The 20,257-nt window shown below is 38.9% G+C and overlaps 1 protein-coding gene across 1 annotated transcript in view; it reads left to right on the forward strand.

Moving 5' to 3' along the window:
- The window catches only part of tgfbr3 (transforming growth factor, beta receptor III), a 62,779-nt gene that overhangs the window by 20,951 nt on the left and 21,571 nt on the right, over window positions 1-20,257 (forward strand). Inside the window, exons 3-4 of the mRNA XM_026305063.2 lie at window positions 1,575-1,762; window positions 11,966-12,103. Of these exons, the coding sequence (XP_026160848.1) occupies window positions 1,575-1,762; window positions 11,966-12,103 (326 nt within the window). The remainder of the gene's footprint in view (window positions 1-1,574; window positions 1,763-11,965; window positions 12,104-20,257) is intronic.

The following is a 20,257-nucleotide window of genomic DNA, read 5'->3' on the forward strand; positions in this document are numbered from 1 at the left end:
CTATTTGTGGATGGGCAAACACACCGGTATAGCGCCAGATAAATCATCATGGCTTCATGTATCTAGTCAAAGATCTATTAAACTGGGAGCACAACATCATAAGTTACTGTAATAGTAAAAACCATGTACAGTTTGCTAGAATGAGAACATCTTTGTGAACACTCATTTCAAATCTGATATCACAGCTGCTGTCACAACCATATGTTGTCTTTAATTTTATCAGCAACAATATTGTCAGCTGGACTTCATTAAAGCACAACATAGCTGATCACGAAGAGAACAGACTTAACAATGTACCACTGTCGGTTTTAAATCGACTACCAAATTAGTATTTGTAGTGTACTTTTTCAGTCGTCTGTGTCATTCCTAAGAAAAAGCAGTGTACAGCTGATTGTAAGAGAGGTTAGTGTACGTACAAAGCATAGCGCTGCTACTTCGACAATGCTAGTTTTATTCTGGCATCTGGCAGTAAGGCAGAGGTCAGTTTTTATGTTTTATTCTCTATTAACTTTAATTATGTTTATACACAACAGAATAGAAGCAGTCACGTAGACTGACAATGGCATTGTGCATATGACACACGTAATGGCGTAACTTCATTATTATTATTAAATATCTGCATCCACATCTTCTCTAAGTTTACGCAGTTGTTTTTCCCAACTTTACACTTCGTTACAGAGAGAAGAGTGACACACAATGGGTTAAAAGAAAAAGTAACAGCCAATGTAATCAGTATTTACACAAAACAAATAAAATAAAATATACTATAATCAGTGTATATACACTGATAAAATAAGTGGAATCATTGTATCCAAATTGTGCATAGAAATTTTGTGCATTCACATTTGAGATATGATGAAACCATTTTGCACATTTCCAATTTGTATGCTGAAACTATATTGCTCATTTACACTTTGTAAGCTGAACATTTTCACATTTTTACAGTCAGTAGGTGGGTTTGTGCGTGTTTGTGCTTGTGTGTGTGTGGGAAGGCGGTAGGGAGTTAATTGATGTCATTACACTCGAACATAAATGAGCTTTTCCATGTTTTTCTTTAAGTCTGCTGTCCTACAGAATTTTTCATCTCCCAGGCGACTAGTAAAGGACATGGCTAATGGTTGGTTGCAGGCTTTACAAAACAAATTCTTCACATATGTCATTAGAGAAAGGCAAATTTAATTACTCAAGGAAAATAAAAATTGTTGGCATATGGTTGGAGAGAAATATTTAATTTGAACACACTTCAGGCCACCTACAGGACAATCGTGGCCAATTCTGTTCCCCAAGGGCCACTGCTCTGCTTGTTTTCCAACCATCCCTACCCTACCCACTGCTGATTACCTGGATCAGGTGTGTTCAGTTGGAAAACAAGCAGAGCAGTGGCCCTTGAGGACCAGATCTGTGTTGTGTTCTGCATGTTTAAAACAAGATGATTGAATTCCCCTTTATGCTGTAAACACAACTTCTTTTCTGGAGTACACTGTGGCCATGTGGCCCATGGCTTGCATAAATGACCAGTTTTAAACCTTAATTTGATATTTACCCTGCATTATTCTTCTTTTTCTTCACTACAGGGATTTTGTTTCGCAGCCCATGTGAGCTGCTGCCGGTGGGGATGGGACACCCTGTGCAGGCTATGTTGAAAAGCTTCACCGCCCTTTCAGGCTGTGCAAGCAGGGGCACCACTAACTTCCCTCAGGAGGTCCACATCATCAACCTGAGAGGACATGCTCCAGAGGGACCAGACAACACCCCGGCAGAAGTGAGTCATCTTTAGTAAAAGAAACTAAACTAAGTTTCTACCTTGTGAGCTAAAATAAAACACAAAAGGAACAATCACCTATTGTCTAAGACCAATACTTACTTCCAGTATGTGATTTATTAAAATATTAACAACATTGTATCAAGCTGTGTATTGCTGCGCATCATTAACATCTGTCTTCTCTGTTGTCTCTATTACTAAAATCTGTACACTAAAATATGTTGCTTTATCAAACCTAGTGATTGATTTAGCAAAGGGTGAAGAAAAAAGTCATGAGTAATTTAAATAGTTATTTATTTTGAGCAGCTATCCTCATTGTGTGCATTCACACTGTCAGCACATTTCCTGATAGTGTTCCTAAAGTTGCTGTCAGTTTCGAAACTACTCCCTGTTTTCAGGTGCTATACAGCATGTCTCATGACAGGACTGCTCACCCTCTGCCATAGTTTGAATATGAATCATGGACATTTGGCCTGTAAAACACTGCAGGTTAAGCCTTCCCAAGTTCCCACCCTTAACAGTCACCACAGTATGAAAAGCAGCATGTATAGACGTGCCGTTTCAGTTTTGCTGCTGATGTCGGCTTAAACGCACACTGTGTGTGTGTGTGTGTGTGTGTGTGTGTGTGTGTGTGTGGGTGTGATTATACTGCATCAACTAGTAAATACAGAAATTTCTCTGGCTTTAGTGACTCTTGGTGATCTTTATTTAAAGAGTTCTGTGATAGTAACAATGAGAAGGATTTGTCTTGTAATTTAATATGTTTACTCCATAGTGTAATGTAAAGACATTTACAGACATTTGTTACTGTCTGTTACAGACATTTTTATACATTTGAGATAACTAGCAGAGTTGACTTACGAGGAATAGTCTTACTTTTGTCTTCTGAAGTTAAATGTACAGCTCCATGCAATTATGAAATTCAAAGTTAATATAATTTTCCTTTAAAAATGTGTTTGTTACATAAAAACAAAACTTTTAATATGGAGTGTCCTGCCAAATGTGAATGTTTAGCTGTTTCATCTAGAAACCAAGGTGCATTGTGGTTAGACAGATTCATACAAAGCAAAAATTAGGTTTTGTCTACACCTGGAATAAGGTAACATGTCAGTCTCAGTGCATTCCAAATTTTCAGTTATTTTTCAGACTAGCTGAGTTTTGTATGTTAGATCACTGTGTGAGGCAAACTTAAATCCATTAAGGATTTTTTTATGTAGATGAATAGCTCAGTAAAACTTTGAGTTTGTGAGTCTCTGATATCAATTTATGTTCTTTTTGTAACCTGTTACACTTAATGGTTAACTGAGGACTTGCAGAGGAGGCACAAATCCAGCTGTCTGTTCCCCCTGCCTACAGCCTTGGCTGCAGAAGGTCACTCCAGCACTGACTGAGATTAGGTGGCCCTGTAGATGCTCATTCTGTGACTAGATATTTTTCTGCTTGTGATTAGATAAGATCCCCTAAAGGACAGTTGGACACTCTGCTCTCGCGTGCCACTCCTTGATGGCCTCTAACCTGAGACGTGAACATGGATTGGCTTGTTTGGGCAGAAGTAGCCTCCTCCTGACTGCTTAGCCCTCGGCAAGATTGTGTTGGAAGGCACAGAGTGCGTCAGACTGGCTTCATTGACACAAGCTGCCCATGATCTTTCGTGACAGGAGGAGATGATAATTGAGTGGAAAAAGGAATTATAGCTTGGAAACAAAGTGGATTTCCAATTGTTGCCCACATTTGGCCAAGGACAGCCTTGATACAAAAAAAGCTGTGCAAATTAGTTTTTGCTTCTTTATCCTTGAGGAATGGGACCCTACAGCATGAAATCCATTCGTTACTTATGAAGCAAATTAAAAGCAGGCAAAGCTGGCAACAAGTTTAAAAGGTGTTTCCTATCAACAATCTTTTACAAACTGTTCAACAACCTCTTCTTTTGATGGAATATTGCACTGAAAATTAGTTTAGAATACCAAATATTAACTAAGCACTAACTACAGTAAATTAATAATATATAGTAATATTGTTAGTGGAGGTAAAATATTCAAACTTGAATTTTGATGTTGCCATAGCTGGTACCTTCGTGGTTTTAGTATTTGTTTTAAATCTTTGATTTGAAAGCATGCAAATTGATTTAACTCAGTAATTTTCCTCTGTTTGCTTTTTCACATGTATCCTTTGCGTATTTTCTAAGTCAGTCTGTGATTTTCACTGACTTCTCTTCACCTCTGCTGATGGTGGAGGAAGTGGTGTCTGGGCCACAGAGCTGACTGCATTTGGATGTTTTGAACGATGGCCTGTAGCACAAGAGGTGCCTGTGGTTGAGCTTTGGCTGTCTGGGTTTAGAGGCTATATGCCCTGGAGAACATGATGTGAGCCAGTGACTCCTCTGCAGAGAAAAGCCTCGACCTAGTAGGGAAATAAAAGTGCTATTGCACATAACGTGCATGGACTTTACAGAGGATCACACAGTCCGTTTCAGACATTTTTATGAACACACTTGTGCATTTTGCCACTGAGATGTGTGAGGCCTACTTCACGGAGCTAGCAGTTTGTCTATATTTTCAGTAAAGACCTGCAACCAATGAATTGCTTCCTGCCCACACCAGTGAACGCACACTCTGTGGGTATTAGCCAAGGGGTATGAACTGTTATCCACAGAAAGAAATGCACAGCTGGACCTGACTCAGAATACACACTTTGGCTCCTGGCCAATCTCCACACCAAAGCTGAGCTATTAAATGCAACAGAACACCTCAGTAGTGACTGTGCATAAGGCTTAGTCTGGGATCTATTCACATTTACAGTCACCATATAATAACATATAGTACCACAAAAGAAAAATGTACTAATCATTAATTCAAGAAGCCTAAAGCTAAAAACCCACAAAAATATTTTGGGTAGTATTCTGGTGATGTGTATGCCATGTGTTCATAATAAAATCAGAAATTCACATCTTCACCTGTAATGTATCATTGACATGATACAGTTGGATTGGTTTTATAGTCTCTAACAGATGGATTGGCAGAATCTTTTGCACTTTTTTTTTCAACTCCAAAATGCATCCTAATTACACTTGTGCTTTGGTGAGCCACTGACTATCCTTGTAATGTCACTATGAACTTGGCATTTGTTTTTTTCTTTCAGTGAAAAGTCTTTAATGCATGGATTACCATGCATTTCGCACAAAGTTCATATTCCTCTCAGGATAAACTTTGGCAGTGCCTTTACTTTTGATCTCACGCCATCGTCAGCTTAAAAAACTTCAAAAGTTTTGTCCATTACTTCGGTTTATGACCAAATACCTGTAAAATAAATTATATTCCCATCAGCCCCTGTTGTGCCATTTAGCAGATGGTGAACCATTATACTTGCTTAATCCTAACATGTTAGGAGGTCATTGTGAGCATGCAAATATCCCTAGCATGGAGAGCTGTTATACCAATTTCAGTCTGTACTTCAGAGGACATGTGATTTTCCAGATTTTTTCTTATTTATTATTATATTAAACAGGATGCAATTGTATACAAGTCAGGGAAGCATTGTTCCAATTAGGGGAACAAAAATTACTAAAACGTAAATCCCCCTATACAGTACCCACTGGGCATGTCCAGACCACACACAGGAAAATTTAAGAACTGGGTTTACATGGCTAATTTGTGATTTTAGACTAACTGTTAAATATACTCATGTCTTTACTCAACAATTCTTTTTCGTAGTGGGCTGTTTTTTCCATAGACTCCTAACTTACATTGACCACAAAAACACCAATACTGACACCAGCTTGTTTTTTTGCCTCTAAAGTGTCATTTCACATTTGTCTGAAATAAAGAGAGAGATTGCTTCAGCACCAGTGGTCCTAATAAAAGTACCACAGGCTTGTTTTTTCTCCACTAATACATATAGGCCAATAAATAGAAACAGGTCAGATTAGAAAAGGCAGTGACTAAGACCTAGTAAAGTGATCAATACATTATAGTAAAACAGGTAGTGCCAGGTTGAAGTCATGTTTTTCAGATGGTAGTAACTTCCTCAAGTTATGATCGAATACTGTTCACATTTTCATTAAATTCAATTCAATTGTGATCAATTCCTTCATAGTAAGAGAACAAATGAGAGTTACAGTCAGACTGAGCTATGCTGCAGACTAGACTGCTGCTCATGTTACATCCAGGCTTTAAACCCCAAGGGATCTTGAGGTAAAATAGCTTTTCATGGGTTGACTGTTGACCTGAAGGTGTTGGTGTTTTGCCACTTAAGCTCTACCAAAACAATGACCTCATCCTGATGTGTTCTTTTCTGTTCCTCTTTCTTTGGTTCAACAGTGTAGTTATCACGCCTGAACATTTTTCCATGTGGTCCTTCTGTCACTTGTCAAAAAAAAAACCTTTTGGACACTGCTAACAACTCACCACTGTGTCTGTTTTGATGCAGAGATTGGCAATATGGCAAACACTTCCCAAGAACATCCCAAGTTGCTGTAGAACAAAAATAAGCAACTCAAGAAAGGAAGCCTATTTGGGCATGTTGTAGAGTGATATGGTGGAAAATAAACTAAAGTGGCCAGTGATATCTCAGATCGGCCATCTCTTTCTAATCCGTTTAACAAAGGCAAACATCAAACACAGCCATTGGCTCTGAATCAGGGTGAGGCAGAGCAGATGATTGTTTTATCAGCTGGAATTCGCGGATATCTTTGACTGTGTCAGTGACTAGCTGGAGGAGTTCAACAGGCAGCTAGCGAGAGCACAGAGTCAGTTATGAATTGAGCTCACACAAAAGAAAAACTGCACATACAAAGCCAGAAATATTTTGATTTAAACATGCTTTTAGGCAACAGTTTAGGTTCTTACACTGTTATCAAGTGTCATAAAGTTTTTTACTCACTAGGACTTATATTTTTTCCCCAGAAGTTCTCCTGATGTGAAAGCAATTTTTTAATAGTGGAAGGATGCAAAGATTTCATCCACTTGAAATTAAAATAAAATTTGACTTTGCCTCACTATTTGTGAAAATGATGCTGTAGGAAGTGTGCCTATAGTACCTATTAAAATGTTCAATAAAGGATACATTTTTTGGACATGTTTGGCTTCAATATTCTGGGGGTCTGCATTGGTAAGAGGCACACTGCTGACTGTAGAATCCAAGTGGGACAATATTATAGTCCTGTTTAGCCTTTATATGTTTATATGTGTGTGTCGTACATCCACACACACACACACACACACAGTACATTTTTTCTACTTCACCAGCAAGTCAATATATTGATTGATCAACTCACTATTTAAAATGTATGTCCTTTTAGAGCATGTATTTTGATAGCATTAGCTTTCTCACTCTCAGTTGTGGTGAGGATAAACGCACAGACTGTCAAAACTAACAGCAACTGTAGTCCTTCAGGGAGCGGTAAGATTACAGATGGCTAACTTCAGTCTTCCAGCTGCTTAACTGCCTATGTGGGCACTGAAAACTGAGTGATACTACAGACTTTTTTCAGTACTACCCACACACACATTGCACCATTAAAACTGTAGCACTGACATCATCAGTAAGACCTGAAAATTTTGCACTCCCTGAACACTAATGTAGGAGCACAGTATCTGTTGCAGTTTTGAAGGAATTAGAAGGAAGAAGTCAGAAAAACACAGGAGATATATACTCATTTCTTTGCAAAACTTGGTAGTGAACATGATAAAAGTATATGCATAATATCAACACCTTAGCATGTCATTGTCTACATGGAAGTACTCCTAGCATATTTTAATTTCAGTTTGTCTTTGATCAGATCTGTCAGTTCAGATCTGTCCTCCTGACCCCCACCTCCGAGCTGTTTTTATTTTTTTGTTTTGTTTTGTTTTTTGAGCATGTCCTACCATATCATACGAAGATTGCTATCAAGCTGTTTTCTTGCATTTTGGCATTGAAGTGGGTGCAGACTGATTGTCATCATAGTTCAGGGGAAAGGTTCCCGTCAAATATGTGTGAGGCACTGATAGCGCAGGTCAACAGGGTTTGGGTTGGCCTCCCCTTCATCACAGAGCCCTTCTGCCACAGCTCCACCTTCCCTCTGTACACCCTCAGTGATCCAGAAAGAACCAAGATCCAGACAGACAAGACACATGCGCATACACACACATCAGATAACGCTGTATGATTGGTCCCAGACACTATGGCTTCGTAGTTCTTAGGTGGTTTTCTTTGTTTTCAAATTTTCAGCATGCAGCAGTGTGTCTATAATCTTTTTTACAAACCCATACTTATTCCTACTTAAAACATGTAAGCCCATTGTCTTATTATTCAGGTGGAGCTGTTTCATGTCAATACTTTGTGCTTTCTCTCTTTCTCAAGTTGATAATTATTTCCTGGGAGGGGTAGTGCATTCACAGATTAGTCTTACATTTTGGCTAATTAAAGGATGTTTTGGGTTTTCTCTGAATAACCACGGACCATCAGGCACCATCAGGCACTTAATTAGCTCTGTCAATAAAGGAAACTTCCTTTTCCTACAGGGACACTGAGCTGTGCTGATACTGAACTCTGACTGTAGGGTGAATGCTGCTTACATTAGTGGGCACAATATACAGTATGACTGAAAGTTTCTCATTACAGTGTTGATACGCAGAGTTTATGAAGCACACTTGAAACTTTATGTGATTTATGTGATTATAGTTTGAAAGATCAAGCAGTTGAAACCACAAGCTCAAAACAGAACAAACAAACCACCTATTATAGTTACAGTGTCAGGCATTCATAGTACCTAAATCGAACTATGTTCCTTTATACAACAAAGACTTTGCATGATTTATCTTTTTGATTTTTGTTCCATTTGGCATTATGTTTGTTGTTATAGCTGATTTAGCGCGTAAAGTTGAAGCTCTATTGTTTTTTTATCATCCATTGTTTACATATGCTACCACCACTAATGGTATGCTTTGTGACAGGCTTTGCTTATCTTGCTACAGCTGTCGTCCCTTGTGTGGAGTTTAATTTCAGTAATGTGATAGGTCCAGACAAGCCTCCATCCCTAGTTGCTGGCAAATGTGCCCCTTAACTGTAATGCACACAGGACCCCGAAATCCCTGTGTCAGCCTCCTGGTAATCAATCAGGTGTGGCCTCACATGCCCAACAGACTCTCTCTGCAGGGTCCTCTGAAGGTAGCTGCGCTAGGGACAAAGCAGCGCCACCTGATCTTTGTGAACATCATTAGAGGTTCTTTAATGCCTTGTGTGTACCTCGTCTCTCTACACCCTGGCTGTATGACAAGATCTGTTGCTATGTGCACAAGACTTACCAAACTTTGTGACGCCAGCTACGTGGGCAGAGATGTGCACCAGCTGCTGTTGAGTCCTGAACATTGCTTATATTGTGCAACCCAGATTTAGATTGGTATTATGGCTGTTTACCAGTGGAACATTGAAAAAACGTTTGTAATAATTACCACAATTTTCCCTTTTTCACCCTTGGCACTTCCTCTCATTTGAACCCTGTTTATGCGTGGTTGCAGGTGACTCACGTCTTCTGGAAATGTTTCTGTCTGGGTTTAAAATTCCTCATCTTTTACAACTCTCTCTCTCACTGTCATTCTTCGTCTGCCTCCCTCTGTCATCTCACCAAGCCAGGGCCTCAAAGTCAAGCCAGGTATGATTATATCTTGGTTGTTGTTATTCTCAGAGGAGCATTGCACATGCTTTTTCCAGAGTCTGGAAATAAAAAAAAAAAAGAGCAGTGAATCTCTGATGTGTTTGTTTGGATCACCAACCAGTTTGCCTCATAGATAAATGTTGAGTAATTTCTTCCATTTTCTGTCACTAACAGACCTTTTAAATGATTGTTGCAGCACGTGGCTACTTCACTAAACACGCATGTTTGTCTTCCTCTCCTCCTGGGCTTACATGTGCAGAGAACTAATAATTAGGCTTTGAAGCTTGATGTCTGCACTGTCAGGAACTTCATACAACATCACAGTGACAAGTCAGACGTCTAGCATGCAATTGAAATGTGCAAGATGTGGTTCTTATCTATTGAGAGCGGCAATAAAATATCTAAATAAGATTTTGATGTATTATTATAATTAAAATTGTGATTATTGTCTGTAAAGTAAGCAGGGCTGTATTTGTGTATGCATAGCATTGAACAATATAGGGTTGTTGAGGTTAAGTAGATAGTTAAATAAAAATAATCTCATCTTCAGGTCTATTAAGCAGGAGCTTTTGATCATATCACATGATCTTCATCAGCTGATGGAGTTTGCCCAGTTAAAATAACAGAGAACCTTGTCCCACCTATTCTTTATGCCTGGGGTGGCAAACCCTGGCCCTTGAGAGTTACTTCCCTGCTTATTTTTCAACTAACCCACCACTGATTACCTGGATCAGGTGTGTCCAGCCAATCAGAAGCTAGATGCGCAGGGCTAGCTATGAGTTTTTGTAAGCCAGAGAATTTAAGGCCATAGAATAAAAAATTATAACATACTTAAATGTTCAATTAGAAGATTCAGAATCCTGTTTACTATCTTCCAACTTTTTTATTTTTTTATTTTTATTTATTTATTTTTTTTACAGCAATGATTTAGTTCACTGGCTAACTATATATAAAGAGTCATTGTTGTGGTCTAATACCACGGCACAGTCACAGTCAACCATTATCTTTTGGAAAATAATAATGATACAGGACTGAGGTTTCTTTCTCCACTCTCTTTGGTGTAAATATTAGCATATCAACTAGACAGCAGTAGAAGAAGCAAATGATGGAATTAACGCTAACTGCAACTGATTGTGTTTGTCATTTGGTAGTGATAAGCATATGAAAATTTCAGCATAGCGGGGAGGAGCTTTGAAGAGATGATGGGAGATTTTTCTTTTACTCTGGTACTTAGTCTTGAGAACCCATAACACAATGTTATGTAAGAGGTTTACTTTGTCCTTATACAAACCAGTTTAAAAAACATCTATTATTATTTGTAAATATGATTTGTAGTGGCTAAAATAAAGACTATGTGAGTGTAGCAGATATGCACTGTACCAGAAAAATTGTTAATGGTTTCTGTTTATGATGCCAATCTCCATCTTGATAATATACACACCATAACCACATTCAAACAAATTATTCATTTCAATGTTATCTACAGTTTTTCATCTTTCAAAATCACATACTTCTAATATTAAATTGTTGGCTCATTTTTACAATCTCCATCAACGCACTTACACATCTTTTGTTCCCTTTTAACTTCAGTGGAAACACAAAGGCAATATTTATTGTTAAAAGCAAAGGCCAATATTTTGTGAGCTATGCCTGATTAAGTTACTGAAGAGGTCATTTTATCATTTAATGTTAATTCTTGTGGGTTGAATTAGTGATTTATAGTCATTTACTACACACACACAGAATGGGACTAATATGATTAGGCTGAGAAAAGAGAGTAGAGGATGTTTAAAGAGTGTCAGACAGACCACATCACTACATATCAGTTCTGAAAGCATGAGAGATCAATTAAGGATTTTTAACAACTCCTAAATAAATTATGGTAATGACAGTGTTTACCAACTATAGAGTACTATTCAGAAGACAATGGAAACCCAGCTCACTGCTTGTGAGGAGTTTGGCTCAGGCCCTGAAACACTTGGCTAGACTTGTCCAAATGATCCAGAAAAGTATGATACTGAAAACAAGACAACAACAGTTTAGGTCCCAAGACAATCAAATTTGTTTTCCCTTTCTCGCCGACAGACTGTGGAAATCTATCTTAATGGCAGGCTAAGAAAACATAGTTGCATGATCTAGAGATGGTTACAGAGACCCACCACTTACTATTTTGTTTCTCTAACAAAGATGCCACTGAAAGTTCAGATCCCACTGAGGCTATGTATCAGAGCAAGTGTTGTTTTTATTGAGAACTCAGCATGCTCTCACAAAGAGATTTTATCACCAAAGTAAGTACATAAACAAATACAAAGCCCAATTTAAAGAACAGTCTGCAGCTATATAACACTACAGTTACTCCAACATAGTAAAGGCGAATGGCCTGATATTTTCAGCTAAGGGAACATGAGAAAATCAAAGCTTTGTCATTTGTACATGGTCTCTATGTGAAAGGGGATCATGTCATGCACTGTGTGTGACTGATCTTATAGTGACTTCTCTTGAGTTTTTGCTCTGAACCAGTCTCTATTTCATTTAAGTGACTTCAAGTTCTCTTTTTTTTTCCTAACCAGGTTGAGCTGCAGCTCAAGCCCATCCAGTCTCTGCTTCGCCACCAGAAGCCCCTAGTCTTTGTGCTCAACTCCCCCCAACCACTGATCTGGAAGATCAAGACAGAGAATCTGGCCGTGGGCATCAAACGTACCTTTTATGTGAGTCCAGCATCACCAAAAGCCTTTAAATCCTACTTCCTAAAACTTTATTCATTTCCTCATGAACTAACCATATTCCCATTTCAGTAGAACTTTTGTAAAGCAAAAAAGTAATATACATTTAAAAAAGTAGACCTTTTCACATTGTTTCCCATGATTGGCATACATGCACAAGTTTAATTTATATGTACAGTACTGTGCAGAAGTTTTAGGCACTTTAGATGTTTTAGATACTTATTACCCAACACTATCAGGTGTCTGATTAATCTGAGGTTCATTGTGCAGTCCATTGTGCAAGATAGAGTGCCCATAAAGAACCCATTGGAGTACATGAAGAACTGTTTTCAGAGGCAAGAAGAACCCGAAGTCCTGCAGCAGATGGTCTGACCCCCACAGATCTCAGCAGAAGACAGAAGACAATGGGACAGCCTGAATCTACAGAAGAACTGCAGCAATTTCTCCAAATTGCAGCAAAGTACCAGGAGAAACTGTGTGCAGGTCAAACCAAAGAGAACTGCTGCTGGTTTAAAGGCAAAGGGGAGTGATGCAAATGCTGATTTAGGTTTGATTCCCTTTACTGCACTTTGAGTGAAGTTATATGAGAAATGAAAAACTATTTATGTAATTTATATTAAATGCACCTCCTGTGTATTTCCACTGCCTAAAACCTTTGCACAGTACTGTAAATTAATATGAGTATCTTTAATGACATACTTAGACACATTTAAATATTTTGTTGTTTGCTCTCTTTATTTTGTCAGATTGGGCTAGTAATCACTCCCTCACAAATGCATTTACCTAAAAGATGAAATGTGCTTTTGTCAGCTTCATGCGCACTCAACCACAGGGCTGTTTCCACACCGCCTCCTTCCCTCCTCTAAGCAACCCCGTTGATGGTTTGGCAGCTGTTCAAATCAGACAGGGCGTATCTGTATATCACGAAAACCCTAACAACAGGGAATGTGTGGTAACAAACACTAAACCACGAAGGCTTTGCTGATGAAGGGTATCTGTCCTCCCACCTACTGATGTTTGCTGAAATTTGCTTAAAGTAGTAACACTTGTTGTGTGAATAATTTGAAACTTACAGCCTGAGCTGGGAGAAAGGAGTAATAATTACAGAGAAACAGCATGCTGAATTACAGGGCAATGCCACATTGAATTTGCTTTCATTTCCCAAGATTCTCTTGAGTGAGCTGCTTTAAAGACATCCTTACAGACATCTGTGCTGCTTCTGTGACATGCAGAAATGTAGTGTAACAGGGTCACAAGTAAAGAATAGTCATAAAATTAACAAAGTGGGTCATTAAAGTTAGTTAGGCAGCAGCTATTTAGAGTTTGTGAACATTCGCTAACTTTAGCCACCATGAGTTACCTGTTATGTCATGCCAAGTAAGGCTGTAGCAGCGAAACTACTGATTGTACTAAACTGAGGACTGGTGTATTGCATTCTGTCTGTAAATTTAACTATTACTTTGTAAGAGAAAGAATTTTTTTCTTTCAAAAGTTACATGGTCTCAGTATAAAATTGTCAGCAATTTTACAATCATTTCATGGTGGTTTATATTAGTACCAGAGGACATATGGGGGTGAAAGAGAACATGTTTTGGGGAGGGATGTCGCTGTGTAGTTGGAGCCAGGTCCCCTGGAGATCCGACCATATTTAGTAAAGGTACAGGGGGCCTTGATGGGAAACATCATAAAAAATGTAAAAATGGACTGGTTCAGTGGCCTTGTTCAAAATGTGTGTATTGCATGAGAAAATCATAGCAAAATGAGGCCCAGAAGTCTCGGCTCTGAAAACCTCATCTTTGACTTTATATGCTTCGAATATTTTCTGTCTTTAGCTTCCCAGAAGCAATCATTGCCACAGCATTCTGCAAGAATGTAGTATCAGGTACACAAATTATTTCCATATGTGGGTGGGTGATTTCAATTCAGCTTCAATTCAGATTATTGGTATAGTGCCAAATCATGATACAATCATCTCAAGCACTTTACATAGAAACCCAACAAATCCCTTATGAGCAAGCACTTGGCGACTGTGGAAAGTAAAATCTCCCTTTAACGGAAGAAACCTCCAGCAGAACCAGGCTCTGTTTGGGCGGCCATCCGCCTCAACTGGTTGGGGTCAGTGGATAGAGGAGAGAGAAAAAGAACATTACATTCATTTTTTTGTCTTACTTCTCATGCACAAAACATCCTTCCATGAAAACCAACGTGACAGAGAGAATATACATCGATGTCAAATCCTGGCATCATGCACAGACTAATTAAAAGTATACACATGCATGCATACACACATGCTTTTCATTTTCATTCCCTGCGAAGACATTACGTGGACTTAGATTAATTTCTTGGAGATCTACCCTAAACTTAACCATAACCACTTGCCTAAAATAACACTTACCTCACCCCATGACAAAGTCCCCACAATGTTAGTGAGTAAACAGGTTCAGTCCCTACAATGTCAGTAATATCAGGCACACACACACACACACACACACACACACACACAAACACACGCACACACACGCACACACACACACACACACACACACAAAAGGAAACTATAGACACAGGAGAGAAATCATGCTGTGGTGTCAGGTGAATGAGTGGAGAACAGGGCAGGTGTCCTGGTGAGTTAGGCTATAGCTAAAATTCTTCGGTGCAGTCAAACAAGTAATTCAACTATCAGGAAAGATTGAGGCATCCTGCAAGTAATGGTATTAAGTATAACAGAAAAGTTCCAAAAAAAAAAACCGACCGAAAAACACTAGAAAATTCCAAATAGTAAAACACGACCACTCAATAACCACTACCAGCAATAATTAGAGAAGTTCAACTTCCCCCCTCTGCCTATGCCTAAGTGGTGCAGTTTTGGGAAAGATGGTTCAACCTGTCACTCTTCATCATTTCTGCCAATTTGTCATGTAAAACTAACACTTATCTTTTACATGGCTATTTTCAAGGCAGATTAATTTTGAATTTAGAACAAATGAAAACCTTTCATATGCACTTTAAACACACATTATGGATAGTTCCCTGTGTTTCTCATATATATTCTCTGTGTCCCATCCCTTTGACATTAGCATCAACTTTTCTTGTCTCTTCTAGATGCTGTGGAACTTTTTTAGGGTTATTGATATGTGACTTTCATGAAGCAGACATATTAATAAAGGGCATCAAGAGTGACATCTGTTCCATAAAAGGTTTTGTGTAGTTACAAGACATTTTCTATTCATCTTGCATCCAAATAAATGTTTCTTTTGCATTTTTATGTATCTGCAAAATTCAATAACCAATACAGGAGGTGAAGCAATCATCAGCAAAAATCTTCTTACAATTTTCTTGTGTGTGACTGGGTTCATAGCTTGAAGACAAAAGATCTGAGTGCCAAATGCTTCTTTTAATTAACATTTCCGGTATTGTGTTGGAAATGTTCTCATGTCAGAAGAAACTGATGTATTTCATGGAGATGAATGTGCATTTGGCCTGTCCGTATTTTTTTAAGTTGTGATAGTGTGTGGCCATTGAGATGGGTCTATCTGTAGGGACCAGCAGGTCAGCCTCACAATATACAGTATGTCTCGCCTTGTCAGTAGTGGCAGACAGAAAACAGCTGACAACCATCATTAAAGCCTACAGTGCAGACAGAGCAGTTGTTTTGTATCTAATGATGTTGGCCATCAGTGCTTTTGCAGACTAAGTAGTTTTCACTTCTTAATCTCATATGAAAAAGAAGCTGCTCTGAATTTACCTTCTAAATGTTAAGAGACGCCATTAGAGGAATGTGTATCTTGAGATTTATTTACAATAGCTACCCATGCTCTGAGATAAAACTTGTTTTAGCTTTCTCAGTTGGTCCTCCAGTATAGTAGTTGTAGCAGTTTTTAAAGAGGGGTGGGGAGAAATTGGACAGAGCAGAACTATTGGCTTTGATTGACTGACTGCAGGGACCCCTGCTGAATTAGGTATTAAGTGTTTTTGTGTTTGAGTGACAGCAGTGTGACAGTGCAGGCTGGTGGTATCTTATCCACCAGCCTGAGAGCATATGGCCACAATTTAGAGGAGTCCCAGCTGCACTTCTTCTCAGGTCCTTAGTGGCATGACACTTAACATGCCATGAAACTCAAATACTGTACCACACAACAACTGGAAGAACAATCACCAGCTCTTTCATAAAACTATTTGACAAGTACTGCCCTCCAGTGTTATCTACTTCATCTTTTTCTTAATAGATTTGAGGAGTTTTTAGACCCTTTTGGCAACTTCAAAAAAGTAACTAGATAAATATGGCAAGTTTTTGGGCAGACCTCTAAGCCCTTTCTTCTTTGTATTTCCCAGTGAATGTGCTTGTATGTGGCTGTGGTTCCTGGTCTCCCAGAGTTGTGGTGGGGTTGTGGTGGAGGGCAGCACTCACCTCCAAATGCCTAAATTCTGTGTATTGTTGTTACTGCAGTACTGTGTACTATACACCGCCCCAACCTGTGGTCTGAAGTTTGGCAGGCCTTCACTGCTTACTTAGAGTTGCTAAGCTATGACTGGACAGTCATTTCAGGGAGGAGTTTAGTCAGTTACATTAAATACTAGCTTTTGACCACAAAAGTATCACATGTCTTGACCACAGATTCAAAAAATCTGTGTATTAGAGACCTTGTCAGTTCCCACACTTTTTGAACTCTCAAGTGAAGATGAGAGATTTCTGTGGTGAGAGTGTAGAGTAGCAGAGTCAAGAGGAACTGGTTTTGGGCTTAACACTTCAGAAGCCAATTGCCAGGCTCCTTTACTCTGCCTTTCCATTGGATAAGTTGTTTCCTGGGGCTAATTGGACTCCGAATCAGGCCTGCCAGGCTGTGTTTCCTGATCCCAGTGCTCTGGGCTCTGCGGATGCAGATGGACTGCCTGGAAAAGGTTCAGAGATGTTGAACACACTGTTGCTGTTACTGTTGGCCACTGGATCCTGTCGGCTTTTAAAATGCCGGAATCCAGACTTTTGTTGTAAAACATGTTCTTTGCAGTACTCCTTGTCAATCAGCAGCCAGCAGGAATCATCATGGGTCTAAAATGACATGAAATATGAACATTGAAATCAGGCCAAATTTTATTTTACCAAGGGAAATTAGCATTTGAAATGATACACATGTGCAGAGTGTGCTGTGTTGACTTTGTGACCAAATATATGTATTTCTTTCGGGGGATTTGGGAGGAGGGGTGTGTTGCATCTCTGTGTGAAAGGCTTGATCTGGAGAAAAAGTTTTATGGCCCTTGATGGAACAACATTGGAACATTGAAAGTTTTTCTGTTGGCTTATGTTGCCTATTGTTTGTTTGCCAAGCTTTTTCACTCCTGTACTTCTTTCGTTAGTTGAAGGCTTGCAGTATGAGTTCTTTCACTCTCACACACGAGCACTCTCATCAGTGTAATTGTTAATGGAAAACATGGGTAGCCACTATTGGTTTTTATTTGGAGGCAGCAATGGCAGGGGAACGCTCCAGAGTGGCGCTGAGACATATGGTATTGTTTTCTACAGACAGAGCCTGCCAGTTCACAGAAATGCACATCTGCAGCAAGCAGCATGATTAGCTCTCCACATCTCATAGAGAAATAGAAGATCAAATCAACCACGAAAGCATTTATCACATTAATTAATATCACCAGAGAGTTATTGAATGCTCATGTTATCTACCAACTCTTTCTGCATTTCCTATCACCTTCTTCAGATTGTAAGACCTCTTAATGTCCAAACAGCCTATTGTGCCTTCCTTGCCTTAGAGTGTTGCTTGGTGAAAATGCACTGGAGGATTACAGTTCTGTGATAATTGAATTCAAACATTTGGCATGCCTTTTCTTTTTTATTGCACATATGGCTTTAATATGTTGATGCTTATAGACAGAGAGGCCAGGAAATATACTGTTAAATGCTTTAGACCATGCAGGATACGCAATACACCGTACTGGCAATTATCCTTTTATCACAACAGATGATACTCCAACAACACAAATTTTATATTGCTGAAGTTAGAGTCACATACATGCCTAGAAATTACATTACCGATACAAACATGACATGGTTTTCTATGTCTACACCCATGAAAAACATGAATTTCAGTCCCTTTGGTATGTCGCTAACTTCTTTATTTCAAAACACATTACAAGGTTTTTATGGCTACCATCAAGACAGTTTTGGGCACTACATATTTCTAAATAAATTGAAGATATGTCTTAGATATGAAAACATTTCTTTAAGCCTGATTGGTCACAAGACCAACATGAACTTGATGCTATGATCTTTTAGAGCTTCTCTGACAACTTGCTGATTCGACAGTAAACAAAGCTGATTCATCAGAGCGCACTCTGCTTTACTTTTTTAGTTTTCTTTATATTTAAAATTGATTTTTTTCTCTGTGTGAGTGGCAAGGGCACCAGAATCAGCACTGTCATGTATTGTCAAGGGCCTAAATTTCTTCACCTTAGGACTATGATAGAAGTTGCTCTTTTTTGTCTGCATGCAAAATGGGTTTAAGCAAGAAAGAGAGAGAGGGTTTGTTAAAGTCGAGATTGCGTCTTTCACTTCCCCATTTCAAATTCCTGAGGTTTGCAGTGTTCTGGAAGGCCCGGAGCTAATTTGGCTTTGAGGCCTTCCCCTCTTTGTGACTAATTACAGTTTTATTCCCGCAATTACACTGATAAACTCTCAGTTTGGCAAGGTTAGCAAAGAAATCCCAGCCCCTCCTTACTGGCTCAGGGCATCATATACTGTGATGACATTCTCCTCTTCGCCATTTTTCTCTGTGTTCCTTGTCATTGTAGTAAACACACTAAAAATAAAGTCAACCTGAATTCTTCGATGGAATCCAACTCCTCTGCCTCAGTATTTATTGCCTCCGGTGACAATGCCAGGAACATTGAGAGGAGCGTCCAGAGGTCAGACAGATGTTGCACATGAGCGGATTTAGTTATATCTGAAAAATCTAAACACCCAAGGGAAGATTATTCTATTATCATTGAAGAATAACTGCAATTTAGGGACAACTTCATAACACCATCACAAAGAAGAGGCGGTTTGTAGTCCTCTTGGATTCAAAGGGATTTAATATTTTAATTGGTTCTACCAGGAATGTCTCAGCTCATGCATACAGATAGGATACCTTGGGAGAAACAAAAACAGTCATGGAAATAGAGTGAGGTAGGCTGTCTAGACTGCGCACATGGACTCATTTGATCGTTTGGTAGGTTTTCAGCACATGTGAATGTTTATCTCTCTGAAATGAAGCATATGGGCTGAGCTCCATGAAGTGCCAAAGGGGCGGTCCCTCCTAAACATGGTTAGGCCAGTTTCCCTGTTGAACTCACATCAACATTTCTTTACCCTTCATGTTTTTAAGACTTCTTGATTTTTGTCTTTTTTGTGACTGAACAGCTGGACTCAGTACAGCAACCAGCCAACTACCAGTACTATCAAAATTTGCCTAACTCAAATGATGAGTAGCTAAACTCAGAATACTTTATTTGGACGATGCATTCAGTATGGTCAAAAACAATAACATAATTCATGTGTTATTGGGTAACATATATTCTATTATATATTGTATTTATAATTGTTGCTTAACTCTACTAACGCCAAATGGTTGCATTACTTTTTCTTGCCACTTCACAGTATATTTTTAACAAGTGGCTAGCCCCCCCAGGAGTACTAGCATGTGTGAGTGACCACCTACTGTCATCCTGTCTATTTTTGTCTTTGTATTTGTCTTTGTTAAGCTTTTAGGCCATTCTGATTCAGATCTACACATATGTGACGATGCACTATAACACAGTACACTGTATAAACACTGGAAACCAGACACCTTATTGTGGGAAACATAAAAATACACATAGCATATTTGTAGAAGCTTTCAAATAACGGTTGGGATGGAGTGTGAAGGATGGGTTTCACCAGTGTTTAGAAAGAAGGTTTAATTTTGGAAAGGCTAAGCTGTTTTTCAGACTTCCTGCAGGATGAGTATAGTCAGTTTGAATTTTATGTGCACATCATTCTCAAAAATAAGTCATCCTTGGCTTCAATCTTTACACTCTTAAGTGAAATACAGAATATTTGATAAATTGTGAAGGCAGACTGTTACTTCCTCTTTGAAATGAATACTGGACATC

This window comes from Mastacembelus armatus, chromosome 4 (genome assembly GCF_900324485.2).
Source record: "Mastacembelus armatus chromosome 4, fMasArm1.2, whole genome shotgun sequence".
Lineage (NCBI taxonomy): Eukaryota > Metazoa > Chordata > Actinopteri > Synbranchiformes > Mastacembelidae > Mastacembelus > Mastacembelus armatus.